General features: G+C 54.2%; 1 protein-coding gene across 1 annotated transcript; it reads left to right on the top strand.

Annotated features, from left to right (window-relative positions):
• The first annotated feature begins 803 nt into the window (after positions 1-803).
• LEMD2 (LEM domain nuclear envelope protein 2) lies at positions 804-12,741 on the top strand. Its single transcript, XM_050985250.1, has 9 exons — positions 804-2,251; positions 3,344-3,384; positions 4,478-4,553; positions 5,754-5,830; positions 6,476-6,555; positions 8,349-8,494; positions 9,464-9,565; positions 9,647-9,749; positions 10,783-12,741. Exons 1-9 carry the CDS (start codon positions 838-840, stop codon positions 10,931-10,933), a joined length of 2,190 nt encoding a protein of 729 aa, XP_050841207.1. The 5' UTR covers positions 804-837; the 3' UTR covers positions 10,934-12,741.
• Positions 12,742-13,052: the final 311 nt, after the last annotated feature.

Here is a 13,052-nt window from a genome sequence, read left to right as displayed (position 1 = left end):
ATTCATGTCAGGAAGGCACAGCTCAGCTCTTTCAGCTTCGTGCTCCTTCTCCCCACAGGTGCCATTCCTGAGGGACCACGGCGTGTCCCCCACCCCAGTGTCACACATCCATCACCTGCCGTGGCACGCAGCCAGCCCTCAGCACCTTCAGCACCGCTGCTCCATTACCTTTAATTAAATTCCGACATGACGCCACCGTATTTCAGCCGCTTTCATCGCTTTCTTTAGCGGCGGCAGCAGGAAAAAGCAATTACTGTTCATCACAGCTGTGCCAAAATAAATTTACAAGTCAACACTTGGATTTGCTGTTTTAGGTGTGGGGCGTGGAGGGACCCCCCCTTCCCAGGAAATATTTCATGGATTTGGATCCTGGTCCTGCCTGAGATTCTGGCAGAGCTCAGCAACTGGGCAGTGATGATGGAAACGCGTGTGGGGGTGGCAGGTGGCTGGGAAAGGGACATTTTTGGAAGAATGGCCCTAAAAATGTCAGAACATCAGGGTGAGTGGGGCGGGAGCTGCCCTGCACAGCGATGGGGGACAATTTATCATCGACACCGGCTCATCGCGCAGATGAGGCAGTTTCGCCTTTTGCTTTCCCCATTTCTCCGGCTTTTTCCCAATCCTGAGGGAGCAGCATCTCCCGCTCCATGCCGCTCCCTCAGGACACGGAGCCCGCACCTCCTTGACCTTCTCAACATGGCGCCCGCCCCCGCGCCCTTTCCCCACACGCCCCGTGCCCTTCCCAACATGGCGGCGCCAGGGGCGCGCGGAGCCCCTCCCAAGATGGCGGTGTCGCTTCCCGCCTGCGGGGCGCTTCCGGCGGGGCCTGGCGCGGCCATGGCGGAGCTGACGGACGCGGAGCTCCGCAAGGAGCTGCTGGCTCTCGGCTATCGCCCGGGGCCCATCACCGCCACCACCCGCAAGGTCTACATCAAGAAGCTGGGCTGCCTACGGGCCGAGGTGGCGGCCGCCCGGCGCAGCGGCCGCACCGCGCCGCCCAGCCCGGGCCGCTCCTCCGCAGGGCCGCCGCAGGCCTCGCCCTCGCGGCAGCGCTCCGGCTTCACTGGCGCGGCCGCCCGTGAGAGTGAGGAGGAGGACGAGGAGGAGGAAGAGGAGGAGGAAGTGGGACGGCCGCCCGCGTCCCGCTGGGGGACGTCGGGGGAGAGCGCCGGGCAGTCCTGGGGGGACCCCCGGGGGTCCCCGCCGGGCCGGGCTGGAGGCATCAGGGTTGAGGGCGGCCCCTCCCGGGACAGCCTCGGGAGGCTGAGCCCTTCGGAGCAGTGGGGGACGACAGTGGAGAGAGGTGGCGGTGGGCTGGGGGCATCCCTGTCCGGGCACGGGGGCTTCAGTTCCCCCTCGCAGTGGGACACGTCCATAGAGAGGAGCGGGGGACTCGGGGGCCTTGGGGCGGACAGGGCCGGGGCGCTGAGCTCTGCATCCCACTGGGAGACATCCAGAGATGTCACAGAGCACGGCCGGGGGCTCAGCCAGGGGCTGGGGGCCACCCTGGATGGGTTTCGGGGCTCCTCACTGCAGTGGGGCGCCTCAGAGAGGAGTGGGGGGCTCAGCAGTGGCCTGAGACCCACCCTGGACAGGTTCCGGGGCTCAAACTCCACATCCCAGTGGAGCCCCTCGGCAGAGAGGAGCGGGGGGCTCAGCAGCCGGACGGGCTCGGGGCTGGATGGGGTTGGAGGGCTGAGCTCCACACCCTACTGGGGCTCCTCGGCAGGCTCCAAACCCCTTCCCAGCGAGGAGAAATCCAGGAGCCATTGGGGGACATCGGGAGGGGACATTGGGGCGCAGAGCTCCCGGGCTGCCTGGGACACGGCGGGGGAGAGGAGGGGGCTCTCCTCCAACAGCTGGTGGAGACGGGAGAGCGAGGTGACCCCCAGCACCCAGTGGGGCTCCTCGGCAGCCCCCGGGAGGTTCAGCAGCCTGTTCAGGAGAGGGAAGGAGGACCTGGCTTCCAGCGTTGGGAAGGGGGCAGAGCGGGATGCGGGCAGCAGGGCTGGGGGGCTGATCCGGCGCTTCCCGTGGCGGGCAGCCAGCGATGGGGGGCACGGAGTGACCCCGCGCACCGCCCTGCTGCGCTCAGCGCCCAGGCAGCAGCCCGAGGGAAAGGGGAAAGGCCTGGAGTATTACCTGTCCCAGTTCCTCTGCCTCGCCAGCTTGGTGCTGCTGCTGATTTTTCTGGGCATCCTCGTGGTGAAGATGGCTGGGTCAGGCTGGCTGGACGGGAGAGAGGAGAGCTGTACGTGCACTGGTTTAATTCTCATTTAAACTTTATTCCTCACCTGTCTTCCTGCTTTCCCTTTATTGCTTCCATCTCCATCACATCATTCTCATTGCCATAACCTGACATCTCTGTTTCTGTCCCTTTTCCCATCTCCCCTTTCCTATGGGGAAACCTTGTTACTCATGGGAAACAGATCAAAAGTTTGCTTTTTCCAAATGAGTTTGGCCTTCAGTCCCTCAGAACCATGGGGTTTATGTGGAGTGCCATTCCTGGTGGGCCAAGGATGGATTTTATGGTGTGACACGAGGTCTGTGTAGTACCTGGGGTGTGTTTTTGATGTTCCTGCCAGCACAGCCCTTCCCATCCTTTATTCTGTCCGAGGGGGAAGTGCAGCAGATAAATTCAGCACTTCAGGTGTGGCAGAGTTTGTCTCTCTCTTCCATTTTTAAGGCAGAGTTCCCCAGCTGGAAGAGTTGGAAGTGGGGATACTTCAGGCTTTGAACTGAACAAAGAAGGGTCTGGGGGCTGTTTTGGGAAGGTGCTGATCCTCAGCCTGGGCACACTGTGCCCTTGGTGTGGGCTGGGAAGGCTGCTGCATTCCCAAAGCCAGGATAAAGCTGCCCATTGTCACTGGATTGTCCTGTTCCAGCTGTGACAGCAGGAATGGTGCCCAGGTTTGAGTTGTGCCACAGGTGCCAGGAGCTGTTCAAGCCCTGCAGAGCCCAGAGCTGCAGTCTGCCCTCCAGAGGGTTCATTTCCCTCCCTGGCTGTGCTGGGATGTTTCAGGTGACCCTGGTGGGCAGCGAGAGGCAGCACTGGAGTGTAAAGATCAGCATGAAGCTTCTCAAACAGGAGCTGTTAAAACATCCAGCCCCAGTTTTCACTCCCCAGCTGAGCACATGCCTCAGCTCCATCATTGTTGTGTTTTTCCTCAGGGCTGCTCCCAAAGCAGCTCCTGGAGGGGCTCTCCATCTCCAGGTGCTGCCAGGGGGAGATGAACAATAACAGAACCAGGATTTAAGTTGAGCCTGCTTTTAAAAAGATAATTATTTTCTTGATCAAAGCTCTTGTTTGCAGCCAGCTAACTCACCCTCTTCTCTCTCCTAGTTAATCTCTTGCCTGTGGATTGTGACAAAAGAACGGATGATGTAAGCATTTATTTATTTATTCTCAATCTTGTGAGCTCTCACAGAACAGTGATTATTCCAGGTAGTCTATTCCACCCATAACAGTATCACTGTAAAATGATTAGTTCTGTCGTTTTACAGAAAAATTGGGACTTGATGAGTTGAAATTAATGGGCCAGATGAAGTTAGGAGTGTGTATGAGACTCTGAAAGATAAAAATTTAAATTCCCAATTACGTGAATCAATTCCTTTTTTAACAGTTGTACCAGCAGTGGTATTGGTTTGCAATAAAGCTGTTTTCAGCTTTAACAGTGCAAGATTTAATCCAGCTAATTCCCTGAGCTCCACCGTGGAGTGCCTGCACAGCCCTGCTCCCTCTGTCAGGATGGATTTTTGGAAAAGCTGGGGCTGCCCCATCCCTGGAGGTGCCCAAGGCCAGGTTGGATAGTGGATAAAGTGGCAGCCTGGGATAGTGGCAGGTCCCTGCCCATGGGATTGGATGATCCTTTCCAACCCAAACCATTCCAGGATTCCATGTGCTGGTTTGGATGGGATGTTGGGAATAAATCCTTCCCTGGGAGGGTGGGAAGGGGCTGGGATGGAATTCCCAGAGCAGCTGTGGCTGTCTCATCCCTGGAGGTACCCAAGGCCAGGTTGGACAGGGCTTGGAGCAACCTGGGATAGGGGAAGGTGTCAGGGGTGGAACTGGGTGAACTTTAAAGGTCCCTTCCAACCCAAACATTCCATGGTTAGGAGGGAGAAGGTTTCATGTTGGATTCTGAGTTCTGTGTGCTGGGAAGTTCTGGAGCTGATGGATCCATCTGTGGTGGGTCTGAGGCTGGTGCTGCAGGCTGGGCTGTGGGTTGGTGGCACTTCACAGAACCCCAGAATCTCAGACTGGTTTGGGCTGGAAGGGACCTTAAAACTCACCCAGAAGATGCTCAGGGTCACTTGTGCCTGGAACATTCCCCTGCTCAGGAGATGTGCCTGGAGCTGGTGGTGCAGGACTGAGCCAGACTGCAGTGCTGTGGTTCTGCCTGGCGTTGGGAGCTGCACTCCCACTGTCCCCATGCCTCTGCTGATGTGTGTCCCTGTCCCTGTCTGTGCCCTGCAGTTCTGCCAGGCCAAGCACAAGGACGTGATCATGGCCGTGCTGCACGAGCTCTACAGTTACCTGTCCGTGCAGGCAGGTGAGTGCCAGCATATCCCACCCTGCTGAGCCTGCAGGAGCTGCCTCTCCCAGCTCCTGCTCCTCCTGTCCCACTCTGGAGGGGTTTATGGAACAGGCAGTTCCCTTTGAGGGCTCCTGAGGCAGGCAGGGAATAGGAAAACACGGGAAGGTGGGTTTATTTTTGTTCTGAGTGGTGCTTGGCTGATGCACTCCTGTCACCCTGCCTGGGTGAGTGGGCCTTGTTTGTGCTTGAAGTGTTGGGAGTTTCAGGTAGGATTGGTTGGGTTTGTTATTCTTTTTTACCAACAGCTTGAAATTGTCTTCAGGATAGAGGCAGGAGTGTAAACTGATGTGTTCTTACACGTGAAGTGTCCTAAGAAATTGTCATTTCTGCTGAAATGTGGTGGCAGACGTGTGAGTGCCTCTCCTTTTCCTCACCACAGAGTGGGACAGGCTCTCTGAGATGAGGAGCTGACCCAGCACAGTCCCTACTCCAGGAGTAAATCCAGCCCATCACTGGTATTTTGGGATGGAGTAGACTGCTAGAAATCCACTGTATGAGCAGGGACTTGTTCAGCAAGATTCACAGCAGTGGTAATCAGTGAAAGGGTTTCAGTTCCATTTTCTGCATTTCAGACCTCAAGGCTGAAACCTTTGGATACTGAAGCTGCACAGAATTCCTAAATCTCTTCAAATCTGACTTCGGATTTCCACCAGATTTGCTTAGCGCATTTGTTTAGTCAACTTGGTGAGGGAAGATTTAGAGGATTTAGTGCCTTGCCAGCATTTCTCTGCCTGGGTTGGAGGCAGAGCTGTGGTTTCAGCTCCTTGGAGGCATTTTGAACACCGATCATTAGCTCCACACCTGATACCTGGTGGCAGCTGTGGTTCTGTGCTCTGCAAGGGGCAGGAGCAATACTTTCCCCCTCATTGTGTGTTCAGCAGCTCTGAAGTGTCAGCTTTGATTGCCCTTATCCAGCAGCAGCTCCAAAGTGAGAGGTTTGATTGCCCTTATCCAACCTCTGTTCCGTGGCTGAGCATTTTATTAATAGTCATCTGATCTGCCTGCAGTATAAATCTCACCCTGGAATCGTTTTGCTCAGGGCTGGGGCTGATTGGAAAGGAGAGCATTTCTTGGTGTGCATTCAGAGCCTGGTTCTGAGCTGTTCAAAGTTTTTTTTTTACAAGCAGGATTTTTTTATTTGACTTTTCTTCCCAGGTAATTTTGAATGTGGAAACCCTGAGAACCTAAAAAGCAAATGCATTTGGGTTAGTGAGGTGAAGGATCACGTGCTGGTGAGTAGGCTCTGAGCAGCATTGTTACCACCCAGTGCTTAGTCTCTTATAAAGCAATAAATAATAGACACTAAAACAATTCACCATCCATTTTGCTTCCTCATCCTGCTTTGATTCTCTCCCATATCTCTCACTTCCCCTTTGGCCAGTCCTGTTCTCAGCAGTTCTTTTGAAAATCATTTTCTCCTCCATCTCTGATTTCACCCCCTGTAAATCTTAATGGTTTGTTGTTTCACTGGAGCCATCAGTCTTGTGGAACCAGAAATTTCCCTGGACTGAGGGCTGGGCAGAAGAAGGATTTTTCTCTACTGCAGAGTGTCAGGAGACAGACTGCTCTGATCCAGCATTCCATTTCTTTCCTGGTAACCTGTCAGTAAGATTATGTTGTATTTAGTGGTTAGCCCTAACAGTCTGGGATGGTGTTATTTCACTGAGTGCTTCATGCATCATCTCACCAGTCAGAAGACTTCAGGCCAGGCAGATCTTCAGGCTTAGTTCTCCTCCCTCCAGTTTGCAGAATCCTGATAAGAATTAACCTGGGTTCAGCCCCTATGGAATGAATTCTCCCACTGCTGTAATGAAATCGTGTTGGTCAGTATTTTAAATGAATGGAGGGCTAATCTTCTTATGGCTTCCTTTGCACAGAATGTAACTGGCACTTCCTCACAGAAGTTTGAAGCTGCCCTGCACTGGATCCTGAACAGCAACAAGGATTTGGGAATTTGGTGAGCAGAAACCCACTGTGTCAAAGTTGGGCATCTGTTGATACCCAGCAGCCCTAAGGATTTGGGAATTGGGTGGGCAGGAGCCCACTGTGTTAAAGTTGGGCATCTGGGTGTTGGCTGGGGTGGAATTTGACAGGGTCAGTGGTGCCCTTCAGCTCCCAGAGCTCGCTGGGCTGCAGCAGCTGGGCTGGGACTGGCTGTGGCTGAGCTTGCTGGGCAAACTTCCAAAGGAAAAGTACAGCCCTGCAGCAGGGTGGGAGCTGGGCTCCCTCCAGGAGTCTGTGGGACGCTGTGTCCAGGGAGGTGTTGCAGGTGAGATGGAGGTGGGAGGTCAGGGCTGCTTGTGGCCATCAGTGGTTGTCTTGTGCCTCCTGTGGAGTGGTCCTGGTGTCCTGCCCATGGTCCTGTGCCTCCAGCTCTTCCTTAACTTGTCCATGAGGTCACTTTTCCCAGAGTCAGCAGCCATCATCACCTTCCTCTGGGAAGCGTGGGCTGCCTCCAGTCTGCTCTAACTCTAAAGCCTTAACAGTTGTTTGCATTTGCACATTGCTAAATGTGTCTCTGATTAAGGGAATTGCAGCAGTTGTGGTGTTGGGGTTGGTGGGCAAGCTTGTTGGAATTCCCACTGCTCCATTTGCTCTTAAATATTCCTGCAGCTGCTGCTGTGATCCACGGATCAGACAGCATCTGCTGCTTTGATTCCTGGGCTGTGCAGATTCCCAGGACAGGGCTTGGCTTCCTTAGGGGCAGGGCTGGATTTGTAGGTGGGCTGGGATGCAGAGTTTTCGAATTTTATATTTTTAAACTCCAGCACATTTCCAGTCAGAAGCTGTGGGATACAATATCCTCCCACTTTTTGTTTTGTTAATTAGCAGCTCTGCTGGCTGGTCCCCAAACAGCTCTGCTTCCCCAGAGCTGGCGTGGCAGCATCCCCAAAACCCTGTCCCTGGCATTTTTAGCTACCTGAGATTATTTTTCAGTTGCTAGTCTGAGAGGTAGGACTGAAAATGAGCTTTGCACGGGGTGATTCTGCTGCATGTTTTAAATATTTCCGTGGAATTTGGATTGTAAATAAGACAGGGGGTGGGGAAGAACCGTGTGTGTGCAGCTCCTGCAGAACCCAGAACCAGCCAAGCTCTCTGCACTTCATGAGCTGAGCACCTGTAAATTAGCAAACCTCTTTGTCTAATGGGCTGTTCATAATTAGGAGCTTAAAAAATACAGTTGCAGTTCCCTTTGTTGCAGTTCCCCTGGATCTGCTGGCTGTCCCTTGGACCCCTCGGTGCCTTTGTGCTCTGGGAATGGCTCAGTGTGGAGTGAGCCTGGGCTTGGGAGCAGCAGGGCTGCAGGGAGGGGAGCTGAGGGCTCTGCAGGGCTCTGTGCTGGTTCTCTGCCACTCTTTGAGCTGCTCCTGCTCTCAGCCTGGGTCCCCCTGCTCCCACTGCTGGGGCTGAACAGTGACTCTGACTCAGGGAATGTTTCCATCTCTGTGCTGGGAGGTGGGAATCCAATTCCGAGTTCAATCTTCTGCACGCTGAGAGGGGCTGTCAGAGAGGCAGTGCAGGGATACTCAGTGTGCCAGTGGGAGCTGCAGCCCTGCTGCCTTCCTGGAGCCACATCCATCCCTGGCTAAGCAGCCAGTCCCCAAATGTTCTGGCAGGAGGCTCTGCCTGGGTGTGGGGGCATTTCCTGCGAGCAGCTGCACCCACAGTCTGGTTGTTCTCCCAGCCTTGATTAAAGACTGCAGTTGCAGCTTGCTCTCTTCAATGAGATTTTCTTCCTCTTCCCATCAGGTTGAAAGGCAGGGACCTGTCAGAGCCTGTTTCCAGCGTGGAGGAAGTGTTCTGCCTGGAATCTGCCCATCCTCAGATGGGGCTGGGCTGCCGCTTCCGCCGGGCCGTGGTCACGGCCATCATGAACCTGTTCCTGTTCTTCTGGAGTAAGTGGCTCTTGGGGCTCAGATGCAGGGATGAAGCTCTGTGATCACACATTGCTCAGCCATAGGAAACACCTAACAGAGGTGAAATAAATCTGCTGATGAGTTAATGTCTAATTAACCTTTGTTCTGGCAGCGCAGGAGACCCACAGCCCTCCTCTTGTGCTGTGAGTGCTTAAAAGTTGCTTTAAATCAGGCAGCTGATGAGCTCTCTGGGTATTCCTCAAGTGCCCATTATTATGGGCTGCAGAATAAGTGTGTTAACTTACCTTAAGGAGTCGGTTTTTCTTTTTTTTTTTTTCTTGCTCTAAGCTCCCAAGTCCTCCAGCCTCTTTAATAATGACTTGTAGCATTTCAGGGTTGGAGGTTTTATTGGAATAGTCTGTCACGCCTCAGCTGAGACAGGGGTTTTACCCAGCGAGGTGATAACGAGAGCTGTGTGACTGCAGGAGTTTCTAATCCAACCTGACAGGGAGGGGATGACAAGGGACAGTTCTGTTTATTGCAGACACTGAAGTCCTACTGGGGGCACTGTAAGTGCTAAACCTTCCATACACATCTCCTGCATTTTGGGCTGCCACTGGAGCCCCAGGCTTTTATTTCCCTATCCAGCAGCTCTCCATGGAGCAGTGAAACCTGACAGTCTTCCAGAGTGATCCTTGTAGGGGAGGCCTCTGGCAAAGCCTCCTCTGGGATTTGCAAACTGGGGCCCTGTGGTTGTGCTGAGGTTTCTTTCCTGAGGGCAGCTCCATGCTGAGGCTTTGCCACCGCCTCATCCCACATCCACAGGTGCTCCTGTGCTGCAGGGAGGGCAGCACCAAGTGGCTTTTGGGGTGCAGCTGCTCTGGGGAACAAAAGGAATCACTGGCATTCAGTTTCAAGCAGGCCTGGGTCACAGTGTGAGAATTAAAACTGCATCCAGCAGGCACACAGCTGCCAGTTCCTGAATCCCCTTTGGTTTTATTCTCCTAGGTCTGATAACCCTTTGGGGCATCCTGCTCTACCTCCGCTATCGCTGGCGCAAGATGGAGGAGGAGGAACAGGCCATGTACGAGATGGTGAAGAAGATCATAGGTAGGAGCTGTGGGAGCACAGGGAGCCCTGCTCTGCTCCTGCAGGGTTGAGCCCTCACTGCTGTGTCCTCCTGTCCTGCAGCTGTTGTCCAGGACCACTACAAGGAATGGGAGCGGAATTTGGAGCGTTACCCCTACGTCGGCATCTTCCACGTGCGGGACAGCCTGATCCCTCCTCAGAGCAGGTGAGCTGCTCTGGGCACTCAGGAGGGCTGGAAGCAGCAGGATGGCATTCAGCACAGCTCCAGAATCAATCCCTGCAGCTGCTCTGCAGGACAAGGCTGGAGCCTTTGGGTTGGGAAAGGCTTGGGCAGAGCTCAGGCCGTGCCTGTCCCTGGTGCAGATCAGTGTGCCAGCCCCAGGGCTGGTACTTGGTGCAGTGCCACAGGTGTCTTGTCACTTGTGCAGTGCCACAGGTGTATTGTCCTTGTTCTGTCCAGCAGTACCTGGGTTTGGTTTGCTTGGACCTGGAGCTTCAGGTGTCCTCTGCTTCATCTGCTGGGTGTTTGGTGCTGTCCCCTTTCCCAGCCATCCTACCTGGCTCTCCAGAGCAATTCCCATGAGCTGAACAGGGTATTGGGGCTCCTCTGCAGTGATTGTGTGCCTGGAAGGGGGCCAGTTTTGCATCTGGAGTGAGATGATTGGGTTTGGGGTTTTCTCAGACAGGAATTGTGGTTGAGGTTATGGCTTTGTGGGTGGTGGGGCTGCAGAGCTGAATCCTCGTGCTTTGCTCCATTTCTGCAGTTATTATTCTTGTTTTGGTTAAGTGGAGCTGCTTTGTCCTCTGGTGAAGTGTTAAACATCCTCCCTCTGTAGCAGAAATTGTTCCTTTTCCTGCAAAGGATGCCTGCAGCTGTTTGAGCATCCCTGGGTGTGAGATGCTCAGGACAGCTGGGTCCAAAGCTGGGGTGAACATCAGGGTGTGCCCTGGCTGAGATCTCTGTGTGCAGGACAGGGGAGGGTGATTTGCTCATCAAGTCCCTTTGCAGCACAAATTGAGGCAGAAATTCAGGGCACTGACAGAGCCTCTCATCTTCCCCCCAGGCAGGATTTGTGTGGCCATGCCCTGGTCTGAAATCTCTAAACCAGGCTTTGTTTGATGCCCTTTTCTGCCTGCACAGGGAGCAGCAGGCAGCCAAATCCACAGGCCCAGTTGCTGCAGGCATGGAAGCACAACCAGCTCTGGATTCTCATTTATTTTCTTGCTGTTCCTTGCAGAAAAAAGATGAAGCGGGTGTGGGAGAGAGCCGTGGATTTCCTGGCCTCCAACGAGTCCCGGATCCAGACAGAGTCACACAGGGTGGCAGGGGAGGACATGCTGGTGTGGAGATGGACTCAGCCCTCGTACCTGTCGGACTCGGAGCACTGAGGGCAGCAGGAGGAGCAGCAGGGTGGGACATGGACCCTGTGCAGGCCTCAGGGCCCTCGCTGGTGGTGGGAGGAGCAGGGCCTGGCCCGGGCTTGGGGGTTGCACGGCTCTGTTTGCTCTCACTGCTGAAACTCTCCAAACACACACGTTCAGGGCAATACTGGCTTGGAAAGAAGATGGGCTTGAGCTGGTGGGAAGCTGGGATTGCACCAAAGTGAGCCTTCCACAGAGACCTGGCTCCCAGGCAAGCAAACAACAACCTACAAAGAATAACTGCACACCCCCTTCGAGGGCTGGGGGGCTCTGCCAGAGCCTGGGGGTGCAAAATTTGACCTCAATTCTGCAAAGGCCAACTGGTGGCAGAGTCCATCAGGGAATGTGCTGAAAGAGAACATTTCCCATGGAAACATTAGGGTGGCAGTTGCAGGCGTCTCTTTGTTTGCGTTTGTTTTTATCAGTGCAAAGACAGTGAGGAAGCACTCGCTGCTTCCCAGCAAGGAAAATGTTTTGTGTTGGCTTCATCCATCCAAAATGGGGAGAGGGGGAATTGGGTGAAGGTGGGCCTAGAGAGAGGGGGGAGCCTGACGTGCCTTGGTGGTTTGGGCTGGGCTGGGGGTGGTGGAGGAGAGTTTGTGACCCTGCTACACTTTTAAGTCTGCAGTCTGTGTGCTTTTTTATTTTTTGGGGTGGGGGTGGGGTGGGAATTTGGGTGGAAAATAAAGGATATAGAAAGCTTCTAAAGGCGTTTTCCTGTGGCTGCAGCCCAGGACTGCTCCGTGGCTGTTCCAGAGCAGCTTTGGGAGCGCTCTGAGGGCTCAGTGCTCATGTTTGAGCTGGGCAGCTGCAGTGTCTGTGTTTGTGTCAGAGCAGGGAGGTGCCAGCTCTGGCACTGTGGCTGTTCCTGCAGCCCCCTGTGGGTCCCAGGAGCAGCCTGGCTCTGTCCCAGCCCTGCTGCATCGTATCTCGTGTCTGTAATCACTTGGTTACTTCAGCTTCTCTTTCTGTCCAGTGAAGGAATGTTTGTTTCCCAGGAAATGGCACCAGTGTGTGGCAGTTCAGGCTCAGCAGAGGAGCTGCTGCTCTGCTCTTCCCAGGGCTCTGCAGCAGCTCCTGAGGCTGCAGGACCCAAATCCTTTGCTGGCCTCGGGCAGGAGGAGTTGCAGAGTGAAGCCAGCAGTGATTTGAGCCCTGCAGCCCCTGGATGTTGCTCTCCTCGAGGACATCCCGGGGCTGGATGCTCAGATTGCTCCTGTCCCGGGCTCTGGGCTGGCTGAGGGCACAGCCCTGGGCAGGTGATGCCACTCCAGGTGTGTTCCTTGTGCCTGCTCACCTGGCAGAGTCTGCACCTCTCCCCACGTGGGTGGAGCAGAGCTCTCCAGGAGCAAAACCAGGAGATCTTTCCCATTAAATGGGGAATGTCCTGCATGGAGGTGGCTCTTACCCCAAATTTTTGGGTGTGGGTGTTTGGGCAGGAGGCTCCACAGCTCTTCTAGGCAAGGAGCAGCCCCTTACACTGCAATAAATTGGGAATAAAGGCAACCTTGATTCTTCCCATATGTATCAAGATCATCATTGCTGCCAGAGAAATTCTCTCAAACACCGGTGCCTCGGTTCTTAAACCTTTTTAAACTCTTGGTGGGGTTTGGGTGAGCTTTTTTAACCGTCCAGAAGTGCAGAGTCAGGCATTGCTGTCATCCTTTTGTATTAAACCTGGTTTTGTAGAACAAACTTCAATGGCTTGGTGCTGTTTCTATGTTCCATTTAGCTCTGTAAAAAATCAATATCAAAAATAAATTTATTACCAATAATTTACTACTTTTATTTGTGCTGAGACATCACAAACTGTCCCAAGTGCTTTTGCTTGGATCAGGTCGAGTTGCAGCTTCTCCCAAGCTCTGGGGTGTGGCAGGAGTGGTTCTGCTCTGTGTCACTTCTGTGGACAGGGGTGACTCACGTTTGGTGGCTCTGGGTGACAAAGGGGATTTCCAGTGGCACAGGAAGGGGGTGGCTCCTCTCTGCATGCAGTTGTTGCTCAGTTTTGGGAACAAAAGGGAGGGAATCAGTGCAAGGCTGGTTCTCCTCAGACCCCACATTCCTGGTGGGATGCTTTCACCCAGGT

This window comes from Serinus canaria, chromosome 26 (assembly GCF_022539315.1).
Source record: "Serinus canaria isolate serCan28SL12 chromosome 26, serCan2020, whole genome shotgun sequence".
In the NCBI taxonomy this organism is placed as follows: Eukaryota; Metazoa; Chordata; class Aves; order Passeriformes; family Fringillidae; genus Serinus; species Serinus canaria.
Note: the sequence above shows the minus strand (reverse complement) of the source record. Positions and strands in the feature narration are given on the sequence as shown.

Coding starts and splice junctions, on each gene's coding strand:
- LEMD2 (XM_050985250.1), top strand. CDS start 838: ATGGCGGAGCTGACGGACGCGGAGCTCCGCAAGGAGCTGCTGGCTCTC. Junction 8,495..9,463: donor CCTGTTCCTGTTCTTCTGGA/GTAAGTGGCTCT, acceptor TTATTCTCCTAG/GTCTGATAACCCTTTGGGGC. Junction 9,566..9,646: donor GATGGTGAAGAAGATCATAG/GTAGGAGCTGTG, acceptor CCTGTCCTGCAG/CTGTTGTCCAGGACCACTAC.